At 29.6% G+C, this 25,900-nt stretch overlaps 2 protein-coding genes across 2 annotated transcripts; one reads left to right on the forward strand and one right to left on the reverse strand.

The window, feature by feature from the left end:
- Positions 1-1,240: 1,240 nt before the first annotated feature.
- LOC108333114 (probable xyloglucan endotransglucosylase/hydrolase protein 7) lies at positions 1,241-2,740 on the forward strand. The gene is made up of 4 exons (XM_017568453.2): positions 1,241-1,467; positions 1,596-1,696; positions 1,788-1,984; positions 2,069-2,740. Exons 1-4 carry the CDS (start codon positions 1,284-1,286, stop codon positions 2,457-2,459), a joined length of 873 nt encoding a protein of 290 aa, XP_017423942.1. The 5' UTR covers positions 1,241-1,283; the 3' UTR covers positions 2,460-2,740.
- A 15,447-nt stretch (positions 2,741-18,187) lies between these two features.
- LOC108331413 (homeobox-leucine zipper protein HAT22) lies at positions 18,188-19,825 on the reverse strand. The gene is made up of 3 exons (XM_017566080.2): positions 19,076-19,825; positions 18,900-18,979; positions 18,188-18,779 (listed from the first exon to the last, which is right to left on the reverse strand). Exons 1-3 carry the CDS (start codon positions 19,598-19,600, stop codon positions 18,494-18,496), a joined length of 891 nt encoding a protein of 296 aa, XP_017421569.1. The 5' UTR covers positions 19,601-19,825; the 3' UTR covers positions 18,188-18,493.
- Positions 19,826-25,900: the final 6,075 nt, after the last annotated feature.

The raw sequence follows: 25,900 nt of genomic DNA on the forward strand, positions 1-25,900 counted from the left end.
AATTTGATTACGTGAACAATAAGTGAAGGATGAAGGACGTGGATGAAGGATGAGAGCACGAGAGAGAATTTCATGAAAAATCCCAAAAGCGCGAAAGAGGAGAGGGAGGTTTTTATTGAAAATTCCAACTTTTAAACTCGGTATAATGACTAACTAGTTTAGTATATTAATTTTGAATTAAAAATAAAATAAAATTTTAATTTTCTATATTTGTTAGGCTCCAATTGGTATAGAAAATTGGTGTCGATTATTGTCAATTTGTCACCTAATTCCTTTTTATATATAAAACTAAGTATAGAAAAGTTTCTCTTATCTATCAACCTGTTATTACACCTCTTATTATACTTGGTGGATTTGATTTAGTGTAAAAACTAGATATAAAAACGATATTTTGCACTAGCAGTAGGAACATAACGCCAATCTAATAGAAAAGATTTAATTGGATCATTTTTAAATACTTGAGGATTTAATTGCACCAAATTATATTTACAGGTCAAATTGAATTTTTCAAACAAATTAGAGGATATTGTGTAATTAAACGTATAATTTAATATAGAGTTTAATTAGAAACAAATTTTTGTGTTTGTTAATCAACCTTTTATGGCATGAGAAGTAAAACCAAAAAGTAAATGAAAAAATAAAAACATTTTGCCAAAGTTAGTGAAGCTATATAATGTTTAAAATATGTGCATACTGCATTTTTATCTTATTGATCTTTCACAGAAGAAGTTAGGTGGTGAAAATTTGAAAATTTTCAACAAAACCAATAAAATATGCACTTAACTTTTGACACCATTTTCAATTTAAAATTTTAAGATAATAGATTTAAGAGTTGTCATTTTTATATGGTATTCATCTTTACTGACAGAAGAAGTTTCATTTATAGTTGGATTTCCAGTAAAGAAGAAGTATTAAAAGAAAGAAAATAGATGAATGGTTTTAGCAATTGGTAACATACACGAAGACATTAATATACAGTAATAGTGTTGATTGAATTTATCATATAGGGATGTATAGATGTATGTATGGTATGCACACGATGAGAAAGTGATTTAGGCTGGAGAGGATTAAAGGAGCGAAACAAGAACACAAACTGTTGGGTAGGGCCTAATGACGCAAACAATGAGCTGTAAGGAAAGATAAGGCCTATTTGACACATTTCATTTCAATGCAACTCTTCTTCATTCCCTTCCATTCCCAACCTTTGCTTTCCCATATAAATAGGTCACTCCCTCCATCTTCCATTTCACAACAATTTTTTTCTTCCATTACATATATTATCCATGGCCACCTTTTACCATGTTAGAAATGCCAGTGTCCTTTTCCTATGGGTTCTGGTATCTGCTGGCTGTGTTTGGGGTCGACCAGCCACTTTTCTGCAGGACTTTCGTGTCTCGTGGGGTGACTCCCACATCACTCGAATTGATCAAGGCAGGGCAATTCAACTAAGGCTTGACAAAACCTCTGGTACTACAATATATATTATACTCTTCCGTGGTTTAAACAATCCTACCAATTTTACACATGTCAACTATCTATAGTTCTTCTGTTCTACATTAAGAGTTTAATAACAATTGATACCCCTTTTTTAACAGGATGCGGGTTTGCTTCCAACAAGAAGTACATGTTTGGGCGTGTTAGCATGAAGATCAAACTCGTCCCGGGAGACTCTGCTGGCACAGTCACTGCATTTTATGTGAGTTAAAATTTTCGTATATCCTTGGAAAAGTCTAATAGCCCAAACTGGAACGCTGACATATATGAAAATATTGTGGCCTCTGTGGTAGCTGAAATCTGACACGGACAACGTTCGCGACGAGCTTGATTTCGAGTTCTTGGGGAACCGTACTGGACAACCTTACACAGTTCAAACAAACATCTACGCTCACGGAAAGGGTGACAGAGAACAGAGGGTTAACCTCTGGTTTGACCCGTCCGCGGACTTCCACACTTACTCAGTTCTGTGGAACCATCGCCACATTGTGTAAGTATATACACACGTCCGATAAACCATGATTATTAAAGATAGATTGAAAAGAGCAATGAGGAATTTGTTATGTACGTGCAGATTCTACGTAGATGATTTTCCAATCAGAGTGTACAAGAACAACGAGGGGAGGGGGGTTCCGTACCCAAAGATGCAGGCGATGGGAGTGTATTCGTCACTGTGGGATGCAGATAACTGGGCCACAAGGGGTGGTTTGGAGAAAATCGATTGGAGCAAAGCACCATTCTTCGCTGACTACAAGGACTTTAACATTGAAGGGTGTGAAGTGCCAGGACCAGCTAACTGTGCCTCCAACCCGAGAAACTGGTGGGAGGGGGCTGCATATCAGGCTCTTAACGCCATTGAAGCCAGAAGATACAGGTGGGTTCGTATGAACCATGTCATCTATGATTACTGTACAGATAAGTCAAGGTACCCAATCACCCCACCAGAGTGCCTTGCTGGCATTTAATTCAGTGGCGCACAATTCACAACATTCCTGCTTCATTTATACGTAAATCTTACGTTTTTCACTTTATTTTACGTTGTTTTCTTCTGTTGTTGTGTACACAATGTTCACATGCCAAATTATTCTTGGGTCCGAGGCCTTTGTTCCAATCCCAACAGGCAAACCTCTTCAGGTCCTCTTACTTTGTGTTTTTCCGCTCGCTCGCATATTGTTTTGCTGTATAAGAAAAACCTTTGTACCCATTATTGTCATGATCGAATGAAACTCTTACTTATTTTTTTTCATATTTTTGCTGTCTCAATTTATGTGGAATAAAATCTTCCTCTGTTTCTGGATAAGCAAAAGGACAAGAAAAATGGTGGGTCTAGAGACTGCATTAACATGGTCCAAACTGATCTTATTGGCTCTTTGATTGTTCGCCAGTTTTATAATTTATGAATGTCACATCCATGTATAATATGGAAAGTTTACTATTATCGTACAATTTCATTATCAGAATTACTAAATTTGAGAATAATTATGAGAAAGAGTATCCCATGTTTGAGAAATACAATTCCGTAGTGAACAAACTGTTTTTTATAAATACAATTTCAATCTTTTATTCATCATCACGTTAAAGGTATGTTTAGCATGCATAATTTCGTTTTATATAATTATTTTTTATTATTTTTTTGAAATTGTATTTGATAAATATGATTTTTGTTTTTTTTTAATAAAGCCGTGTTTGTTCTTTTACTTTAAGTTTTACGTTTTTTTATTATTAAAGTCTTGCTTACAATGTAGAAATAAAGCAAATATCACATATATCAAACACAATTTCAATAAAAAAGAAATGATAAATTATATTTACCAAACATGATTTTAATTTTAGTATAAAAAAAACATATACTTTGGTGTACGACTATAATAAAATAATACGAAAAATACATGAAACAAAATAAAATATGTTAAACACCATATATATAAATATGTAGTATAATATTAATATATAGTAGAGCAATATGGATAAAATATCATAAATAAAATTAAAATAAAATAAAATGGTGAAATTAAAATATATATAATTTCAAGAGTTTAAAATTTTACTGAAAATTAAATTATAAATACTCTATTTTTTTAATTAAAGAAATTTAACTTGGTATAAAAATTTTATTTGTATTCAGTAACTACTTAACAAATAATTTCATTAGACGCTAAAATTCAATAAACTAGTTTGACAACTTTTAGTCATCAATTAAATTGTTTTATTTTTTTCAAACATGGGTTAAATAAGTTAAAATTAACATTTGAAGTTTTCCAAAGATGTAGATAAATATTTTTATAAGGTAAATTAATTATAAATACCTAATTTATTTAAAATTATATATAATAAGTTTGTTTGTTTATGCATTATTTAGATGCATAAATAAAAAATTGTAACACGTGCGTAATATTATATTTATTTTTATTCAAAACATATATTGAATGTTATGCCGATTCTAGAATTAATTAGAAAATTTTACTTTCAAAAACTATTAAAGATTGTATTGTATTATCTTCTGGTCTGGGCAGAGGCTGCATTGCATCTTTTTTTCAAAATGACATTAGGTTGCTTTGAACCCATTCCGAAGCAAACGGACATTTTTTTTCTTATATATATATTTATATAATATTGTTTCTATTCGAAACATTGTTTTAAGAACGATTAGATGTTTTATAATATATTTCGTACATATAGAAACTAACATTAGGAAGTCTAAAGTAGGTTTTGAATGTCTAACAAATTTTGCATGTAGGGTTAGAACTGGGCTTTACCAAGCTCGTTCTCTTGCCTGTTCTTTCTGGGCTTCTATCAATTTGTATACCGGCATGTACGGTTGGGAGTTACTCCCTCCACCATCAAACACTTCTCCTTACAATTTCTCAATTTTTTTTAATTCCAAAAATATCATTTTTACTTTTATCCTTTACTTTTTTTAACTTTCTCTTAAAACTTTAATTTTTTACTCTCTTATTTACTGAGTCGCACACCACACCTCCCACACTCTTATTTTATCTCTTCCTCTCTTATTCTCCTCTTCCTCTTCCTCCAATTTCTCATCTTCCTCTTTTTCCAATTTTCCATTTTTATCAAGGTTCTTTGTGAACATGTGTTGTTTGTGTGCTGGGTGTTGTGCGTGTGTTGGGTGCTGCTATGTGCCTATATTATGTGTAAGAAGAAGAGAAACGCGAAAGGCGACAAATATTCGTAAAACACTTCAACGGATCTCGAAATCCGTCAACGGATATCGACATTTCTTAAAGGATAAACGGATGTCCATATCTGTGGAGTATACAACATTGCTTTTGTACATTAATACTGGAAATTTCTAGTATTGTACTTTCCTTAACTTCTGACTTATTGGTCTATAAGTACCATGTGCCAGTTGAGAGCATCCAACAATTTACTCGTTATCTTGGAAGAAACTGGAGGAAATCCTTTTAAGATTTCTTTAAAGGTACATTTTTCCAGAATAATATGTGCTCAAGTGTCAGAATCCAACCATCCACCTATGCAAAAGTTGGTAAATGCGGATCTCATTCATGAAGACGTTTCTGCTAATAATATGATACCTGAACTTTAGTTATATTGTCAAGAAGGACATACAATATCCTTCATAACATTTGCTAGCTTTGGTACCCCTGAGGTAGTTGTCAAAACTTTTCTAGAGGAAATTGCCATGCTCCTAGTTCCATGTCAATAGTCTCCAAGGTAAACTAACTCTATTTTGGATGCCTTTTCACACTAGTCCTTGTCTAGTACCTCTGAAAAGTAAAATTGTTGTCAGTTTTTATGCAAGAAAGCAAATGTTCCACAAGATTCTGGCGTTGTGGACTTGGGTAAAAGCTATGATGCAAGACATTTTCCAAAATGTTTAACCTAATAATTTGTTTAAGTATTATAGCTAAAAGTTATTGTTATTATCGCTGGATAATCTCTAACCTTAGAAAAATATTGTTGCCACTATAGTTTGTATTACGATTAGCGTTTTACGTCTTATTAGCCGCAGACTTGTAAAGCGTTTATGAAAATAATATTGTGGCTCATTGAAAGAAGAGAGGTGGGAAAAAAAACGGGGCTAATAACAGTAGTAAGCATGTTGCATGATTTTGCTTTTAAACCCTCCTGACACTTTTAATATTTTGCAGGAATGTCAAGGGAAAAACAATTGCTCCATCAAAATCTTAGATACTATACTCGGAGGTGACCCATGTCCGGATGTTGAGAAAACGTTGTCTATGGAAACAAGATGCACATCGTTATTAGCCCCTTAATGGATATTGACATCCGTTTACCCTTTAACGGATGTCGATATTGACATCCGTTTACCCTTTAACGGATGTCGATATTTGTTTACCCTTATCCTTTAACAGATGTCAATATCTGTTAACGGATTTCAAGATCTATTTAAATGTTATTTTACAGAGACAGAAAAAGAATAGAAATGTATAGGTGGTGGAGGGAGCAACACTCACTATTGTTTTATTTTGAAACATTGCATTTTTTTTTTCCTAATGTTTACTACTACGCCACTTCTTCATATACTGCACCCCATACATTTTTAATCCCCAAAATACCCTTCAGTAAAATTAGGTTTAAACCTTGAACCCTGTCCCCTCACCCTCACACAGAGTTTCTATTAATTTTGGCGCGCCTCCATTCCAGCAAATTTAAGCTTTCTACTCCTCTTCTCTCGATCCCTTCACATGAAAAGCCTAACACTCCGTTTGTCATAGTTTCAATCATTGAAGAATGGGTTGGTTTTTCTGTTTTAAAACAGGTTTTTTTCTCTTACATTTTTATTGTATTACATTTCAGAAATAAAAAGAAAAACAGATTTATACCAAATTACATAAGCTAGATTCAAAATATATTATTATCACTAACATAAATTTATGTTTTCGTAATTGTGTGCTCGTATTTTTTAAATTATTATATTATAAGTTAATAATATTTATAAATAAATTAATTTAATATATAAAATAAGTTGACATGTGTTAACAAAGTTAAATATTAATAAAAAATCTCATAAATTTACAATATTTTATTTTTTTAATTGAGAGTTTAAATAAAATTTGGTGTTTAAGATGTGATTGAATTTTCTACCATTTATAACAGGTAAATTTTCTTAGTAGAAATAGGAATTTGTTACAATAAACAAAATAATTAAAACTATAATTCACTTATACACTAAACTAAAAGTAAATTTTGTGATCCAAGTTTTAAATTAAATTGTGTCAAATAGTTGTATTTGTGAGTGATACATGAAGAGGTTTAAGATGTTGCCATCAATGGGAACAGTGGTGAAAAATGAATTTATTGCAAGTCGGAGTGGGCAAACTGCACTGTTTGCACTGTACTATAAATCAATTATAGTTAACTATTAAATAGTTCAAAAAAACTGGACTGAACTAAAAAATAGTTCAAAAAAACTGAACTGAACTATTTTTTAGTTTAGTTAACTGCAATACAATTCAGTAAATTGTTTTATAATTCACAGTTTAATTAACTATTTATTGTGCTGGGCATAATTAGCCTAATTGTACTAACTATATCTATACTATAAAAACTAAACTATTTTTATTAAAAACTGAACTATACTTGCCATTCAATTTAAAAAAAATTGGATTTTTTTATTGGCAGTTAACTATTTCATATGGTAAACCATACAATAGTAACCAAAATAAACTGCAATTCGTATTGGCATCGCAAACATACAGAAATTGCATGTTTTTTTTATCTTAAAACTATTTCAGAATAAGTTTGAAAAATTTATTTAAATTATTAACTTAAATAAAATTTAATTGCATTGATTACATTAGAAAAATTGATAAGAAAAACCTTGGTCAAAATCTATTCATTTATAAATTTCAACAGCATAATAATTTTTAGTAAAAATAAAAATAATAATAAACAAGTATGATATATAATTATGAAAAATAGGATATACAAATATAAATTAATACAAATAACTAACTTACATATTTTATAAGAAAAAATAATTCATAACAATTTGTAAATAGTATTAATGTGTTTTTTCTTTTTTTTTTATCTTAAAACTATTTTAGAATAAGTTTGAAAAGTTTATTTAAATTCTTAACTTAAATAAAATTTAATTGCATAGATTACATTAAAAAAAATTGATAAGAAAAACCTTAGTCAAAATCTATCCATTTATAAATTTCAATAGTATAATAATTTTTAGTAAAAATAAAAATAATAATAAACGAATATGATATATAATTATGAAAATTAGGATATAAAAATATAAATTAATATAAATAACTAAGTTACATATATGAGAAAAAAATAATTCATACCAATTTGTAAATAGTAATAAATATATTTTTTTTCTTAAAACTATTTCGGAACAAGTTTGAAAAGTTTATCTAAATTTTTAGAGTATTTTTTTTTAAACTAACACTTAAACTTGTTCTTTTAGAAATTTAATTTAGGATATTTGTTTATTTAAAATCACTTTTCAATAAGTTATTTGATAAAAAAATAAATAGTATGTTTTCATTATGATTGGGTGAAGCAGCAATTTGTTTTAATCAAATTGTACTTTTTTACTGTTTTAAAACAGTTAACTGAGTTAATTGAACTACTAATAAGAAAGTTCAGTTTTTTTAAATTGAATTACAAAATAGTATAATTCAGTTTTTAATAAAAGCAGTTCAGTTTTTATAGTATAATATAGTACAGATAATCTATAGTTTAGTACAGTTAGGATAATCATGCCTAGCCTTACAAGTCATCAACCACCACTAATAATTAAGTTGTGTAAAGTACTTATGAATTATATCTGTGAGTACAACATGAACATGCTTAGAATGTAACAATTAATTTTTTATTGACGTGAACAATGATAAATAATCAAATTATCATAAATCATCAAACATGAATAATTTAATGTAAGCAATAAAATCCAATAATTCATTTGTACTGAAAAAAATAAAATAAAAAGGCAACACTTAAAGTAGTGGTGAATATTCAAATCAAAGAAGAAATAGAAAGAAAATGAAACTAATATTAACTATACAAATGTTAGTGATAGAGACTATAAATATGATAAAAAAAAGTGAAACTTAAAACAATTTTATACTAAATATTTGAAAATAATAGTTACTCTTAAAAAATCGGTTAACAATTATATTATAAAAGATAAATTAAAAATAAAATTGTGTATAAAAAAAGATATGTTCTTTATATAGGTATACATTATTATTTGTTATTATTGTTAAATTATTATTATTATTATACTATATTATTATTATTATTATTTATATTTAAAAATTATTCTCGTGTAAATATTTTTTATTTATTGTCTAAATTCGTTATATGGTAACAATCTTTTAATATTATTAACAATAACTTAAATATAATACATTTTCAGATCTGAGAAAATATATTTTAAATTTTGTAATCTAAAACACAGTGAAAAAGAACACATCTTTTATTAAATATTTCATATTGTATATCTGAAATATTTGTTTATTATGTTTCAGATTACACAATTCAAAATGTATTTTCTAAATTTAGAAGTAAAATTTCGGATTGGGCAATTAGGAAAAAATCACTTTTAATGAGGGGTGATTTTGGGTTATCATGTTTTATGGGGTTATAGGAAGAAGAAAGGGGTTCGGGAAGAAATTCCTTAGCGCAATCAGGCTTAGCACATCTGTTTTCATTTATTTGGGTTTTGATAAATTATTATAAAATGGAAATCTGGATGGTCAATTCTAATAAAAATAAACAAATAATTTCTAGGTATATGAACAAATATTTGTTTTACTTTTTTTTTATATTGAGTACAAGATAATGATAAATATAGGAGTACCAGGGAAGTGAATTATTATAATCATTTACTTTTAATTTAGTTAAAATATCAGAATAAAAAAATTACGTGTAGTATTGTTTTGATCTTTAAATTTTTACAGGACACAGGTTTCCGCGACTTGGTATAATTAAATTCTTCCTTTTAACATTACGCGTTATCAGTGTAATCGTGCCATGGTTATATCATATTATACTGTTAGTAAAATAATAATAATAATAATTATTATTATTATTATCATTAGTAGTAGTATATAATTACCGTTAGTAATAATACAATAATAATAATAATTATTAGTGTATACATATCATTATTAATTATATAATAATAATAACAAATTATCATTATTATTAGTGAAAATACAAAATACATGTATGTGTGTTTACTTTTTCATCTATTTGGGTTTGATAAATTATTTTACTCAAAAACCATTATATATACAGATTATATCAATTAAAAATAAGATATATATAACCATTCATTTTAAACTTGATTATTTGGATAGATGTATTGATCTCAAATTTTAAAAATTCTATATTTGTAGTGGTGGAATAGTTTGTCCACTCAAGCTACTACTTAAGGATAATCTATTAACATATTAGATCAAGGTAAAACTTAAACTAGAACTTTCTGCAATTCCTTAAGACATATCTCATTTCTTTACTTAAGATTTGATGGTTATTAGAGTATTAGAATAACTTCCAATACATAATCTCTACATCAATACAAACACTACTTGAAACCATTACAAGAACTTCTCCTTAAAATTCTTCTCACATCACATATCATACATACTCACAATCATATTTACAATCCATGAAGCATAAACAAATCTTAAATAAGCATGCATTGAATCCATATAAACTACCTCAAAACAAACAAGAATAAGAAAATCACATAAAACATGCACTAGCTTCGCAACAAGAGCGCTTATCACCAAAGCTCTCATACTTTCTCTTGCTCGACGCAAACAACTTCTTACTCAGTGAAAAATGGTGAAATTAGTTCCAGACCTACAGTGGTAACTGGTGCTCAATGGTGCCCTACCACCACTTAGCACCAAGCCATTCGCAATTTAGTTCACTTAACGGTGAAACTAAAGCTTAGTGTCATGCAAAAAAAATTGCACCTTTAAATTTTGTGATTTGGGGAACTAAGGAGTTATTCACATGATCAAATTGATATTTTTTATTCGGTGCATAGTTCAAAAACAAGTTTAAAGGTCAAAATGAATATCAATTTGGTCAAATGGTTAAATTCTTAGTCCCTCAAATCTATATCAAACAAACAAACAAAACACACATGAATTCAATCAACAATCACAACAACAACTCCACATACCAAAACATCAATTTCAGACTTAATCAAACATTCATCATATAAAAGCATCAGCAACATTAAAAATAGTAGTTAGCTTTCTTTTCTTGACAGATGACCAAACCACTCTAGAAAGCCTACAACAGTTTCAAACGCACAAGAAGTCCTATTTGTTCCTATGAACAACAGAAACACGATCAGGTACACTGTTAAGATAATTGATTAGCAGAGTCTTATAGAAGACTCAAATATCACATGCAACCACAACAAGCTCGCATGTAAAGAAAGACAAAACATACAAAAAAAAGAAGTAGAAAACCAACTTACTCTATATGAGAATTGGTCCAAATTGAAGAGTTTGTCACTAAGATCAATTTTGTGGTCTCAGTTTTTCAATCAAACGATCAGAGAGTGAAAACTCCTAAAAAGAAGATAAAAAACTTTATAAAAGTTGTTTATAAAAAAATTATATATTTAATGAAACTCGTCCATAACAAAATTATTTACAGAGTCTTATTATCCTTAAATTAATATTGTTATTTTAAATCTTTACAATTTTTATATTTTAAAGATAAAGAAAAGGATTTTATATTCTCAAATCATATAACACCATTAATCTAATAATCTAATTGTACATTTGAATCCTTTCTAAATCTTCAAAAATATCATATTAAACAACTCAAAATCTAAAATAAACTTGAGACAATCTCAATTTATCTTAAATGATTCATTTTCAACTCTATACCAAAATCTAAAATAAATTTATTAACCCTCCTTAAGTATGCCTTTTTAAGAGAAAGAATCCAAAAACTAGTAAAGTTAGGGAATATTAACTTGTCCCTAAATAACATAAAATCCAATTCACAAATAAGATATATTTAGTACAAATTTGAACTACAGAAATTAATCTAACCAACTTAAATCTCACAGAACAACCAACGCACACATACATAATTACAGAAAAAGAAAGAAGAAAGATAGAGATAACTAATTATTTGAGAGAAGAAAATTATTAAAAAAATATAATTGTGTCAAATTATCTTAAATTTTGGTGTCTTCTAAATTGTAGTTTTTTTTTTGAAAAAAAAGAAATAGTTTTAAAATTAAAGAAAGGTAGAGAAAATATAAAAAAAAATATTTAAAGACATAATAACATTATAAAATTAATTACTAAATATTTAAAATTATAATTTATATACTAAATATATCTTAAAATTTAATTATTTTCTTAAATAATTCTTTTTGAAACAAAAATCATTTACTTTATAGATTTTAAAGAAGACTAAAATCATGAATTATTAATGTATATTAAAATAGAATCAAATATGATACCTGATGTTCAAGACACTAGACTCGTACACGTATGGTGTGTGTATATATATATAATATCAGTATGTATTTTTCTGGTTAATTTTTGTTTGATGCTATAGACATTAAATATGAATTAAGAAAGTTATAATTAATATATAACTTAAATTAACATTGTTTTACTTTTTAAAATACTTATATTTCCATTCTTAAGCTAATTGAAAAGTAATATATGAGTAATAACATCTTCCTATAATCATATAAATTTTTATTTTTAATCCCTAGAAAAATTGCTATATGAATATCGTTTGACATTTTTGTGTACTAGTAGCATAGAGTATCCATGTCATTGTCACACATTCACAAGGTCGGTTTCATGTATACTTTTGTTTAGACACCTTAGCACAAAATGGTCCCAAACAGATGTTAGAAAATAAAACTACAATGATAGTTAGGATGGTTTGGGTAAAATTTTAATAGAAAAGAAATTTTGGTAAAACAACATAATGTTTTTTATTTAGAAAAAATTATATATAAATTGTGATAATTTAATGGATAAAAACTCATCTTAAAGATAAAAACATAATAAATAAAAGTTAAAATTAAATATTTCATAAAATTGACTTGAATATGACATTTTTTGTTAATTTTATTTATGATACACGAGTTGTGATGATTTAACAATTCTAATGTTGTAATAAATATAAAAATAATCAACAAATATTCCACAAAAACTATATAATTTTGATTCTACATTACATCAAGGAAGGATCTGTTTATGGATTATTTTATTCTCAAAAATATGAAAAGGTAAAAGTTTGTTTTCACGTCTATCAAAAGTTTTAAAAAATTATCAACATTTTTCTTATCCGATCAAAACATTTTCATGTATTACAATTTTTATTTTCCTATTAAGAGGTGAATTTTGGAATGATATTTTCTAACTGCATTAAAACTTCCACTTTATTTTTATTTTTGTCAAATAACTATTTGAAAATATCAAAAATTAACAAAACGCATTTTTAAATATACTTAAAAATAACATTCTAATTATATATATATATATATATATATATATATATATATATATATTGAACGAAAACTTTTTGACAATGGTAGTTAGTGTTTTTGTCGGCCGATGCTATCTATTATTTGGTTCCTTTATCCAAATTATGTATTCGAATTTGGGCCAATCACGTGCAATCATTTGGGCTATAAGTGGGCAGTGTCGTGAGTTAGGTTAGAATATAAATAAATGAGGAATAGTGAGCGGTCCTCATCACCGTAACACAGCATCGCATATGTGATTTGTCCTCTGAGCACCCTCAAAATTTCTGATTAATCCAACGTTGTAGGACCCAGCATTTATGGCCCAACTCCACCTTTTCTTACTACTATAGGTTCCGCTTTCAAACATAGAGTAAAAACAATATGATATTTGTTATATCACTAGAGTCTTTGTAATATTATTTTATCACGGTCTTAATTGAAGGAAAAAAATATGATACATCAAAACTATCCATTTTAATGCAATAGAAAGAGTTTTTATGATGATAATGGTGACAAGGACGAAAGTTTTGGGCCACAGGAGCTGCGAGAAAGAATACTGACATTTAGCTGAAAAATCATGAAAGATATGATTCATAATAAGATTAAAAACGATACCGATACGCTAAATATTTGATTCTTATTTGGGGCATGACACGTGACAAGCGATTGGTGACTGCTACATTTCCTGAGATCTCTGCGACATTAGAGACTAAACATGGGAAAGTTGTATGCATGCGTGTTTGTTTATCTACCTAAATTGGTGTCTACTTGTGGGAAGAGGTTGAATGCAAGACAGCGATTTTTTATTTGAATGGAATTGTTGGGCAATCTGTTTGTGTTGTGCAATTAGAGCGTACATATGTATGCAAGAATATGGCACGCAACGATGCTATAGTTGCCATCTGGAGATGCTCAATTTGATGACCACCCAAACCCAAACGCCATTCGCTTTCTCCAACACACTTGGATTGCACCTTCTTCAATTAGCCCAACAACTCTCGCTTTCCAACCCAAACCATTCCTTCACTCTTCAATGGAAAACTTCTTTAATTCCTTTCATCAATTCAATCTGCGCCATACAGGCCTTTCATTCTCCTCATTTACTCATTAGTGCACAAAAAAAAACTACTTTTACATACTAAATTATTTAATTTAATTGATAGTTGAATCTTAATTTATAATTGTTCATAATTTAAATTATAATTTTATTGTATATTTTAAATAATATAATACAAAAATTTTAATTTTTTAATTTTTAATTTTAATTATAATAAATAAATAAAATAAAAAATGAGCCAATGAATTAAATAACATGGACTAGATAAGATTAAAAATGTGAACCTAATAAACCAGATTGATAATAGACTAATTGATTAGTTCCTTAAATCAAACACGTTTTACCATTCCTAATAATTCATAATCTCCTAACATGCCAATATGTTTCATAATTTAAATGTTTTAGTGAAAGACTAAATGAGAATTATAAAAATTTAAGTCATCAAAAGCATGGACTAAAGTAATCCAATGTTTTCAATGTGTTTAGTGCGTATGAGAAATGCAAAATAAACGAGAGATAATTAATAATAGATTTGAATAAATACAAAATAAACTAAGTTATTAGATACGTTTTCATCGTTCTTCAGCTTTTCCATAGACTTATTTTTCTAAACTAAACAAACCCGTGAAATTCAGTTGCAACTTGTTTATGTTTTCTCTGAAGTGGAGCTTCCTCGTGTGGCATACAAATGGTATGCTCGATTAATTATTATATTTTATCTCTGTATTATGTGAACCCATGAGAGAAAGATAAATAACGCAAGAGACGAATCTGGTCATGTTTAACATAATTAAGCATGTATTTTTCTTTATAACATGTCATGATCATATTAATCAGTAATATGCTAAAACGATAAATTTTTTCTACGCTATACGAATTGTAGCAAAGTAGATTTGTGTTGTGTTTTCGATGCGTAGAACGGAAGAGAAAGTGATGCATGTATGTATTAGATGTAATCGAGTTTGTTACATCACGAATTTAGCATAATTAAAGTAATAGGTATGGTGGTTGGGTTGAGGAAAACATTGATGATATAATTAATGGATGATGTTTGGAAGTTAGGTAATGTGACAATTACTCCACGTAGGAGATAGGTATTTAATTTCTGTATAAGAATTGGGTGAAGTTGCGATTGCAAAGCATAAAGTATAGGGTCGTAATTAATCCGATGATTGAGTTGAGTGTTTAGAAAGGAAATTTATTATATTGGGAAGTGAGTTAATATGATTAGAGCAGAGGCATAGTGCTTTCCACCAATGATGACAAAATAATAAAAACCAAGGATTATTGTTGAAATGAATACCATTTAAAGGCCGACAAAGAAGCCACCATAAGACATATGTCTTTAGCTTATCTAGGAGTATTACGTGTGTGCACACGTATTATACAAAACACTAAATCATAACATCACACCACCTCAACTAAACTTCCCAAGACTTTTTCACACACCTCTTGTCATTCTCAATCCACAAATCCCACTTTTTTACTCTTTTTTACTTTTCAAATACGAATCCACTTCCCATCATACATGCATCTTTCCCTCTCAATTCCCTTTTTCTTTTTAACTCTTTTTTTTATATATATTTCTTAATAATTTTCAGTTTGCTTTCTATCGATAAATGTCTATCGAAAGCTTACTTGTTACTCTATTTGAATTTCATTCCTTATTAAGTTAATATATTACAAATAACAAAGTCAAGTTGAGTTCTCCTTTTTTTTCTAATGTCTCGTATGAGGATCACGAAAGATGATTCAAGCCATTACGATTGAATAAATGACTTCTGCTATTGACGGAGAAGACTGTTACCAGAATAATGAAAAGAATCAAAAGTGTGATGATATATAAGAACGTATAATGAAGAAAATGAGAATGCTTAAAGTGTTTTTTATTTTTGGGTCGCGGCTTTATCACGCTAATTTTAGGCAAGGGTAGCAGTGTCCATGGAGCGGGTGGTTCAGCAAATTTTGGGTCATGGAACATGCTTAATTAATTTTCCGTCAAACTTAGTTATGAATGCATGAGAAAGTGAACCACATAAATTTTTAATAATTAAAATTTTATTTGTCGGATTGATGATAAAAGGAAGAAATTGACTTGTGACCGGTTCAATTGTGAATTTTTGTTTTAGAAGCTACATTTACGACTAGAAATACTCAACTGGAAATATCTAAATTTTGGAATAGCTTTCACACTGTTTGGGTCATGGCGTAATCAGCGTAACTTGTAAAATTGTTGGTCGTGGAGTGTAGAAGGAGAGAGTTTGTGGGATGTGATTATGACGATTTCAATGGTTAAAAATGCCGTATGAAAGTGATGAGGACGACGACTCTCATTAGTAGTTTCCAGGAACTTGTCTCCTTTTCCGGGAAACTCTCTCACCATATTTATTGGCCCACCTCATTCTCAATCATCACTCCAATTTCAATTCAATATAATTTCTATACGTTTTTAACTCTCCTTGCTTTTTTTCTCTTCCATTCTTTCACTTACTTTACCTTATTTTTTTTTTATTTATATCATACTCCCATTTAATATTTTATATTTCAAAGAAATTGTGAAAGAAAGAAAAAACTGTACAAGTTAATTTTTTTTACACAATCACTGTACAGAATAGTTAAATATTATAAATAATAATTGTGACGATAGTCTTATCCCGTCTCTGTTTTTCAATGTTGAAGCGTCCAATTCCAATCATGATAGCGTGGCCAGAACGTATATAGCAGTGGACACGTGATCGTTACCTTTCATTTTGAGCAGTTGGGAACACGATATAAAATGACAAATGAAAAATAAAAAAAGGTTTGCACCTATTAGAAAATAATATATAAGTAAAAGCTATGCTTTATAGTTTATTTTTAAATATTAAATTTACTAGAATAAATTATTAAATTAAATAAAATGATAATAATAAGTACTATTTTGATGAAAATTATTTTGACAGGGGTTTGAGGCAATTTAATAAAAGAGATGTGAGAAAAGGGAGATGGAAGGACTGACCTTGAAGGAAAATCTCATGTTGAGATTTTGAGAGAGACCGGCCCATTGGGTTATCACGTGGAGGTATGACCCACCAGTCCCCTTAAAGGTAAAGCATCTCACTACACCACATCATCTACATAATAGATTCTATCTCTATCATCACCACAAATTACTACTAAATCTAATTCTGAAAATTAAATTTTATTCCCATATTTATTTTCAAACTACACAAGTTTTCTTAACCTCTAAAATATATTATTATTATCTTCACTAAAATTCTCAACCACAAACCAAAAATAAAAATAGAAGAATTGTACTCACTTAAACGAAACTGTAATTTTCTTTTTTAATTCTCAGTTAGAGATACCAATACAATAATAAAAAAAAAGATTTAGAGAAAAAATTAATTAATAGTGATTTTTTTAACTGTAGCGTGATATTTAATAAATTAGTATGGTAATTGTTTTAGAAGAAGAATGTACTTAAAAATGTGAAAAGTAGCTTTTTCAAATTTTGTGATTTGGTGGTTTTTGATAGTCAGTGAGAGAGTCGTTTGTTTCCACACATGCTTAATCAGACCTCCTTGGTCATTCTCTCTCTCATTCGGTTTCTCCTTAAGCAACTGATTTTCAGACAAAAACACGTGAGCTAACTTCCCCCTCCGCACTTTCAACCTTGGCTAACTTAATAATCACACCCTCCAACCCAAACTCATATATCTATCTAGCTTTTCAATATACCTTCCCTCCTCCCCCACATGCATTAAAAATATTAGGTAGCATAGGAGCTATTACATGATTGCAATGACTTCTTTTTCCCTTTAGGGTACTACATTAATGTTCAACTTCATCTTCCATTATAAGAGTCAACATACATACACTATATTTCAAAAATAATCATAAATTATTTTTATGAAATCGATCTAAAATAACCTTTAGTGATATCATTTTCTATAGACGCGACTAGATCAATTAATCGCGTCCGAGTTACTCATTTCTATTTTTTACTCATTCACAAACATTGCATCATATGACTCATTTCTTTTTGTTCGGGGCATTATATTTTAGTAGCGTTTTAGTCAAAGACATATAATTCGGATATGGACTTACAATAAAAAATGTTTTCATGCGTACACACACGCGCACCAACATCACACATGTAATTAACAATAAAATAATAGTGATTCATTCCTTCATACATATGGATGTCTTCTTCTATAACGATTTATAAACATACAACAAAAGGATCAAAAGTAAAAAGTAATTTTGATCAGCAGTTACAAATTTCTACAGTATTAGTTAATTACACCCTTAACTTTTCACTACCTGATGTAGTAATCCATCGTACGTATCCTATCCCCCAACCAAAAAAATACAAAGGTTGCCGGGAAACTCTTCTTTCGTTGTTTTTTTTTTTCTTTTTTAACGACAAAAACAAAACTAAAAACCTAATTCATAATAAGAATCAATCAACATGCTGCAGAAGGATTGGCGAAGGGGTTGAAGAAGTGAGGTTTAGGAGCCATGGAGAAGGGTGACTTAGTTGAAGCGCCGCCGCCTACCCCGCCGCCGAGCCTCTCACACGAGGGACACATGGTGAGGGTTGCCGCAGACATAGGCATGTACAAGGGCTGAGCCAGTTTCAGTGCCTTCAGCTCTTGCAGCTCCTTCTGTAACCTTCTGTTCTCGTCTGTTAATGTTTCACAACACTTTTTTAGGAACTCGCAGTCCACCTCTGTCTGCTTCAGCTTTGTTCTGCAACAAGGAAACAAAAAATATTAATCAACAATTTCAAACATTGATATAACGTATGACCCCTTTCAATGATACGAAGATGCATAACATATAAGGTTTTAATCAACCAAACATATTTACCTGGCTCTCCGGTTCTGGAACCACACTTCAACTTGTCGAGGCCGAAGACTTAATTGCTTGGCCAAAGCTTGCTTCTGTTTCTGTAACCCCAATTGAAGACGACAATATGAGTCACGATATTAAAAGTAATGATATTGATGCATGTAGGAAAATAATAAGAGGGAGAATATGATTACAGGATTGAGGGTGCTGTGTTGTTTGAAGCTTTCTTCAAGCAAAGCGGACTGTTCTTTAGTAAGCCTAAGTTTCTTCCTGGCGGTGGTGCCGTCTTCTTCTTCGTCGCTGGCTCTTGAAGAAACCCTCTCCGTCTCTGTTGCATCCACCTCTTCACAGCTGAGATCCCTCTCCCTCTTGACCCTTCCACCGGAGAAGGAGGAAATAGCACTGTGAGGTGATGTCTGTTCAAGAGGGTCCTCAGAGGAGAGTTTGTTGTGTGGTATGTTTCTGGGGAGTTTCACCACCTGCTGCGGATAAGTTTCGCGGGAGAGGCCCAACGTGAGTGAAGGCTCAGGCTCGGAGTTAGATGGAGAGATGAAAGAGGATTTAGAGGAATAGGAGTTTGGCCTGTGAGTGGTAAGATGGTGATGATGAAGAATGGATGGTGGTGATGGAGTGATGATGTCTTCTGGGGTGGATGTCAAAGCTAATCCTAGAATAAGCTGAAGGCCTGAGTCGGTGGGATCCTGATGAAGACCCATCATAAGGTGATGGAAGGAGTATGTGTGGGAGAGGAGGAAGGGAATAGAGAGTGGTTTAGTTTTGATGATGATTAGATGATGGTGTGGTTTATAAAGTGTGATGGGAGGTAGTAGAAGGGTGTTTATTGAGAAGAGAGGGAGGGGAAAGAGAATGAATGTGACTTTTTGTGGGGGCAAAGGGTGGGTGGGTGGGTGGCTATGATTATTATTAATCAAAGGGCGGAATGAGTAGTGAAAGGAATATGGGTGTTGGAAATTATGAGTTCTATATCTGTTGCATAGGTTGACCATTATGTGCCCCACTACTGTTACCTCCATTATGATAACAGACAAAGTTGGATAATCTTTCTCTCTGGGATCCTATATTGCTATACAACCCTAACATCTTCACATGCCAATGCCAATGCAAACACACATCAAGAGGGTGGGTGATTCGCTTCCCTTCGCCACCCACACACGTACCTATATTACAATACATAATTATTGCCACACTTTAATTCCTTTCCCACATATGCTTCCCTGCGTAGTATGTAGCAGCTTCACTTTACATTGTCCCAATTATTGGCCCCCTTTACTCCCACTTTACTCCTGTCCCACCATTCCTTATTTCGTTTTTTTTTCTTTTATTATTATTCGTTACATGAATGAACATATATGTAAGTTGGAAAAAGGTAGAGATGGATTTGTGTTTTCCATAATTGTAACAGACCCGCATGAAGTGTCTCCCACTCCATGCCGGGGTTAAGCAGTTAGAGATAAGAGATGGGTAGCATGTCATATATACATGCACCTTGCTTACCAATACTAGTTGCTAATGAAGGAGGAATAATGTGAGGGATGGTTGGAGGGTTTTCTCTTGCTTATTATGAATAATGGGGAGAGTAGAAAGGGATGTGCAGGATTTGTTAATTTCCAAAAGAAAAGAAAAGTAGGTACAAGACAGAAATGGAGTTTCAAAGAGTTATAATGGCGCCAGAATATGATTCATCAACAAGAATCCGGATCTTTGCTTAACTAGAAAGTTGATGTGGAGTGTTCCGGACCTACTTCTCTCTATTAGTACTACAAGCACTTCCAATAATGCATTGTCGGCGATGCGTTGCACCAATTGCCTCACTCATAATTCATGATCAACCTATAATATTCATAGCCCTAGCTACCAAATACATAACGCCGTTAACCCCCACATCCCATTTAATGCCACTGCTTCTTCTTATTACTAATTATTAATATTCATTCAACCTATTCAGCTTATTTATTTATTCATCTAATTTTAAATTTCTCATCAGTATGCATTCATGCGCGCCTGCTCAGCTACCGCCTTTCATCAAATCAATGTCTTACCACCCTACGTGCTTAATTCACCACCGTAGTCGCAACTTATACTGCCTGTGTTTATACACCACCTTACAGTTAAAAGGGAGAATATCTTTAACTCGTTCAAGTTGAATTACAAATGAGAGAAATTTCATTAAATTTTTCTTTTGCCACATCAAAGATGTATCTGGGTAATGATCACAGGTCACTCAAATATGGTGATAAAGTAAATGGGTAATGTTTATAAACATGATGAAAAAATTCAAAATGCATTTCAATTTGGTTGGCTCACTTTGGTAAAGTAAATGGATATTTTGCTAGTGGGCAGTCTTATTATGAAGAACGGCTTATTAATTATTTTACTTATCATCATAATGCTTTCTATTGAGCAATTAATTAAGGTCAATACATACATATATAAACACACACACATACTCATTACTTTATAAATTAATTTAGTGATTAGTTTATAAACTTATGCAATACTTTGTATTAGTTTTATTAGTATTTCATAGCATAAAGTTTAGACCGGACCAACATTTATATATTTTCAGTAATTGATTTAATGATCAGCTTATTAACTTATACTATGACAATAGAACATATAATTATAGATAGAATGATCGATTTCTATAATAGTTTTTATACTAAACTGCATAATGATGGAATAACTGTCTCTAAATCAGTTTTATATTTACAACTTTCACAATTCGAATAAAAAAAAAGTGGCCTCGCAGTTAGAAAAAATAAAGACGTTAATTCGTTTTCTTAAAGATTTAAAACGTTCATTGGACTTCTTGGTGTCTATAAATAGATAACAAATAAAAAATTTAATATTTTTTAATACTTGTTTAGCCCCTAATTTAATTTTTTATTTCATACTATAGTAGACTAAAATGATAAGTAAACTTGATCCAATTTGCTGGTGTGATGTTGATTGTACTAGATCACATTTAAAATAGATCTAGTGTATATATGTTTTCTAAGATGAGTTCAGATTATGTTTTGAATCCTTTGATTCAGTTTGGTTGTAAGATTTACAAGAAATACAAATTATTTTGCAATGATTATATATTAGTACAGAAACTTATTTATTAAATAAAAAGCATTTTTATGACATAATAATATATAACTTAACTTAAGTTTATACATGTTTCATTTTGGATTTAAATATGCATAAGGTTAAAGTGTATATATTATATAAAGTGGATTTACTATTTTGATCAGGTAGAGTTTGCATTTAAATTAAATTATTATACCGAATCTTTGGGTTGGAATGATAGTAAATAGGGCCAACTCAAATGTAATCTGACATTAATGTTGGTATAGCTATGAAAAATATTTTTGCCGTGGAATAATGAATATTTTAGGTAAGAAGAACAACCATAAACTACTGAATTTTTTTTATTGAATGTTTAGATAATCCAGATTATGAATGAAATGTGAGTACGAAAAAAAGAAAAGATTCTGATTGAAATGAATTTAAACATTATTATTATATTGAACCATGCCGACAAATAACCCGAGTCAGCTTACATAAAAAAGAATAAGAATGCATTAACTAAGCAGTGTGTAGACGAAGGGACACCAAGCACGCTTCTTTTGTCTAACTTTATATGGATGCATCGTTCATTATTTATACCTCAAAATTATTTCAATCTCATCATGGATCATAAGGTCAAAACCAAAACAGAAATACTACCTTTACATCATATTAATAATAATTATCATTTCCCTTTTTGTTGCCTGCAACAAATTTCTATCATCCGCATGCCTGCTTAATTCTTTTTTTTATGTCAACTTCTTTATTACGACGTCGCTACCTATTTATGACGCAAGGATCACCAACTATTTTATAATCAAGAAAAAAATTATGTTCCGGTCTTGAGTAAATAAATAAAAAATTACCCAAAATAAACTCCAATTTGCCTAGAGATATTCATAAAAGGTTATGGTTTTTAATCCCCTTTATGTATGTTTTAATTTTTGTTTGGTGGCTAATAAATAAATAAACCCCATTTGTTAGAATTTATTAGAATGGGATTATCCAGGTATTTTGTCAGTGAGTGGCTGAATACCAAAAAGAAAAGCAGACAATCAACCGTTGTTTTGTTTTGTGAGTCCAATCAAGGCACCCAAAGTGAATGGAATTTGACGTTGACACAGTGAATGAATTTAAATTTTAAGGCCGAAAGGCTGGAATTGAACATGATTTGATGAGGATTAGGATTGGTATTATTAGGGTATTTGTTCTCCCAAATTTCACTTTACGGGGTGATTGGCTATAATCATAATAATATTCATTAATGTGAAATATAGTGATGATCCAAGTGTTGGATTTAATCACATCAGCGAACAATCTGATTCCACGTCACATCCCCACAACAGAGTGACATGAAACCCAACAAATCACTGGCGGTGGTTCTCATGTCATCTTCACTAAATAATTTTGTTTTGCTTACATACCAAATTTTACACATAAGGTCTAAATTTTTCTTTTTTTTAATTATTAAAATCAGTTTTTTTTTAAAAAAAATATGGATTGCTCATTTTCTCTTACACATAATTCTTGCTTTTTTTTTGCAAATTATTAATATCACATTTTTTTTAAAAAAAAGACATTATATGAATTGGTCATTTTCTCTAACAAATATGTTTTAAGAAAAATTGTTTTAAAAATTTATTTAATATTATATATATGTGTGTGTGTATGTATAAACACGTCTTGTAACACTCATAATTCAAATTTCAAGTAAATTAGTGTGAACTTATTTAATTTTTTTGGTTGAAATATACGAAATATTATATATATGTGTGTGTGCAAAATAGCGAACGTATAAAAACAATATTGTATGTTTGTATTTTAAAGTGAGAAAAGAATGGGATAGGTGGGAAGTGTAGACACGTGGGGAGATGAGAAGATGTATGTGCGGAACAGACATATAGGTCCCACCAATGATTTGGTGTTGATGGCATTTGATTCCGTGAGAAAAAAAAATAAAGTAAGATGATTATGGAGCTTACAACTTATGATTTGAGATAAGATTTTTCTCATTTTTGTCTCTTCTTCCATTTTATAACTTATTTTATTTTACTTTTCAATGTTAACAATATTTGGGTTGGGATTAAGAAATCATATAATCCATTGTTTAAAACCAAAAATTATAGTCATAGGTTTTATTTTGATTTACTTTTTCTTATTTAAATTAATCATTGATTATGTATATTATGATTTACATATGAATAAATAAATTATAATATATATATGTTTTTCATAAATATGAAAAATATTTTATTACAATTCAATTAAAATAAATACACGGTCTAGAATAAATTTATTAAATAATATAATAAATTCTAATACGATTATATATGATTAAATAATCATTTAAAAAAATTAAATAATAAAAAATAAACAATTGGGAGTATGAAGCTTAATTTTAATATAATAGTACTTTTGGGATTACTGCTATTAAATAAGATTGTCTGTTTTGGATTACGGCTATCATATTCTCTTTGCGTATTCACTATTTATTATTAGTTTCGATTAGTTTCAGTTTTTCCACTGATTAAGTAAGGGTGGTTTGTGTCGACCTATTTTTTATTTACTATTTCCATGTCAAAGAATTTCTAGATTAGGTTTTGTGGTTTTTATTCTCTCTTAGAGGATAGTTTATGTTAAAATCCGTGTTCTGTTTTAACTTCTTAAGCATTAATTCGTTTGAGTCCTTTAGATATTTTTCTTATTATTCTTCTCACAATTTTTCTTGAGAAAAAAAATATGAATTCATCCGTTTCCATATTTTTCCTTGCTGTTTCTGGTGTGTCACTTGAACAAATCTTTTTACCATTGAATCAATATCATTTTGTGATCATGCAACTCAATTTAAATAAAAGATATGTTGTTGTTAATTTTTTTTTATTTCTAATTTTTTGGATGTAGAGTAAAATTATAATTCCTTTGACTATATCCACTTACGAGAAAATAGAACAAAAACTTTTTTTCATTCTCATCATAAAATATCTAAAGAGTATTTCTCTCGCCCTCTATTATGTCATTATATTCCTTGTGTCATTATATATCTATTTAGATACCTCAAACAATGATTCATTTCATGTTATGTTTAACTTTTTTAAATAAATTTCAAAGTCATTGGTAAAAACAAATAGTTGTTTTAGTTCTCACTTATTTTATTTTTTTTGGAAAAAAAAGGTAAGTAAGTGTCTTAATAGTATTGCATTGATTGTTTTTTCTTCTTAATTATTTTTTGGAATATTGTTGGAAAAGTTAGAAAGATAGAGAGAGAGAGTAAAAAAAATGAATATGTCGTAGAAATTAATTTAAAACATTAACACATTGCAATCCCAAAATTTGATCATTTCCGCCCAATACTTGTGTAACACAAACCTGTTGAATTGTTTTTTTTTCCAGTATCGTGTAATTCACTTTTTTATATAGGAATATATATAAACCGTGTTTAAAAAGCTATTTTATTTGGAAGAATTTGTATTTCCAAATACAACCTTTGTTTTATTTTAATTTTATTGAACTCATTACCCTACGATGTCAATGTTTGTTATATTTTTAAGCAAATATTAGTGTAGTTAAATTAAGGTAGTCAATGTAAGCGTAATTTCTACACAAATCATTCAACTAAAGTCGTCAATATAAATACAACATCTACGTAAATTAAATTTCAATCATAATCATAAGCACGACTTTCATAAAGTATTTAAACTAAACTATTTTTAAAAAATATAGAAATTACTCATTTGCTACATTTAAAAGGGAATTATACAAAAACCGTAAAAAAATAAAATTGTAAATGGTTGTTTGTAAAATTACTATAATGATGGGAGACATTATGATGGCGAAGATATAGTGTAATAGTTATTATTAGGAATGAGTTTTAAAGACATTATTATGGTGAGTGTTTGCATCAAATGTCGTATTCAACGAAACCGTGGCTTACTCACCGTCTACAC

The sequence above is a fragment of the Vigna angularis genome, chromosome 1 (genome assembly GCF_016808095.1).
Source record: "Vigna angularis cultivar LongXiaoDou No.4 chromosome 1, ASM1680809v1, whole genome shotgun sequence".
Taxonomy (NCBI): domain Eukaryota; kingdom Viridiplantae; phylum Streptophyta; class Magnoliopsida; order Fabales; family Fabaceae; genus Vigna; species Vigna angularis.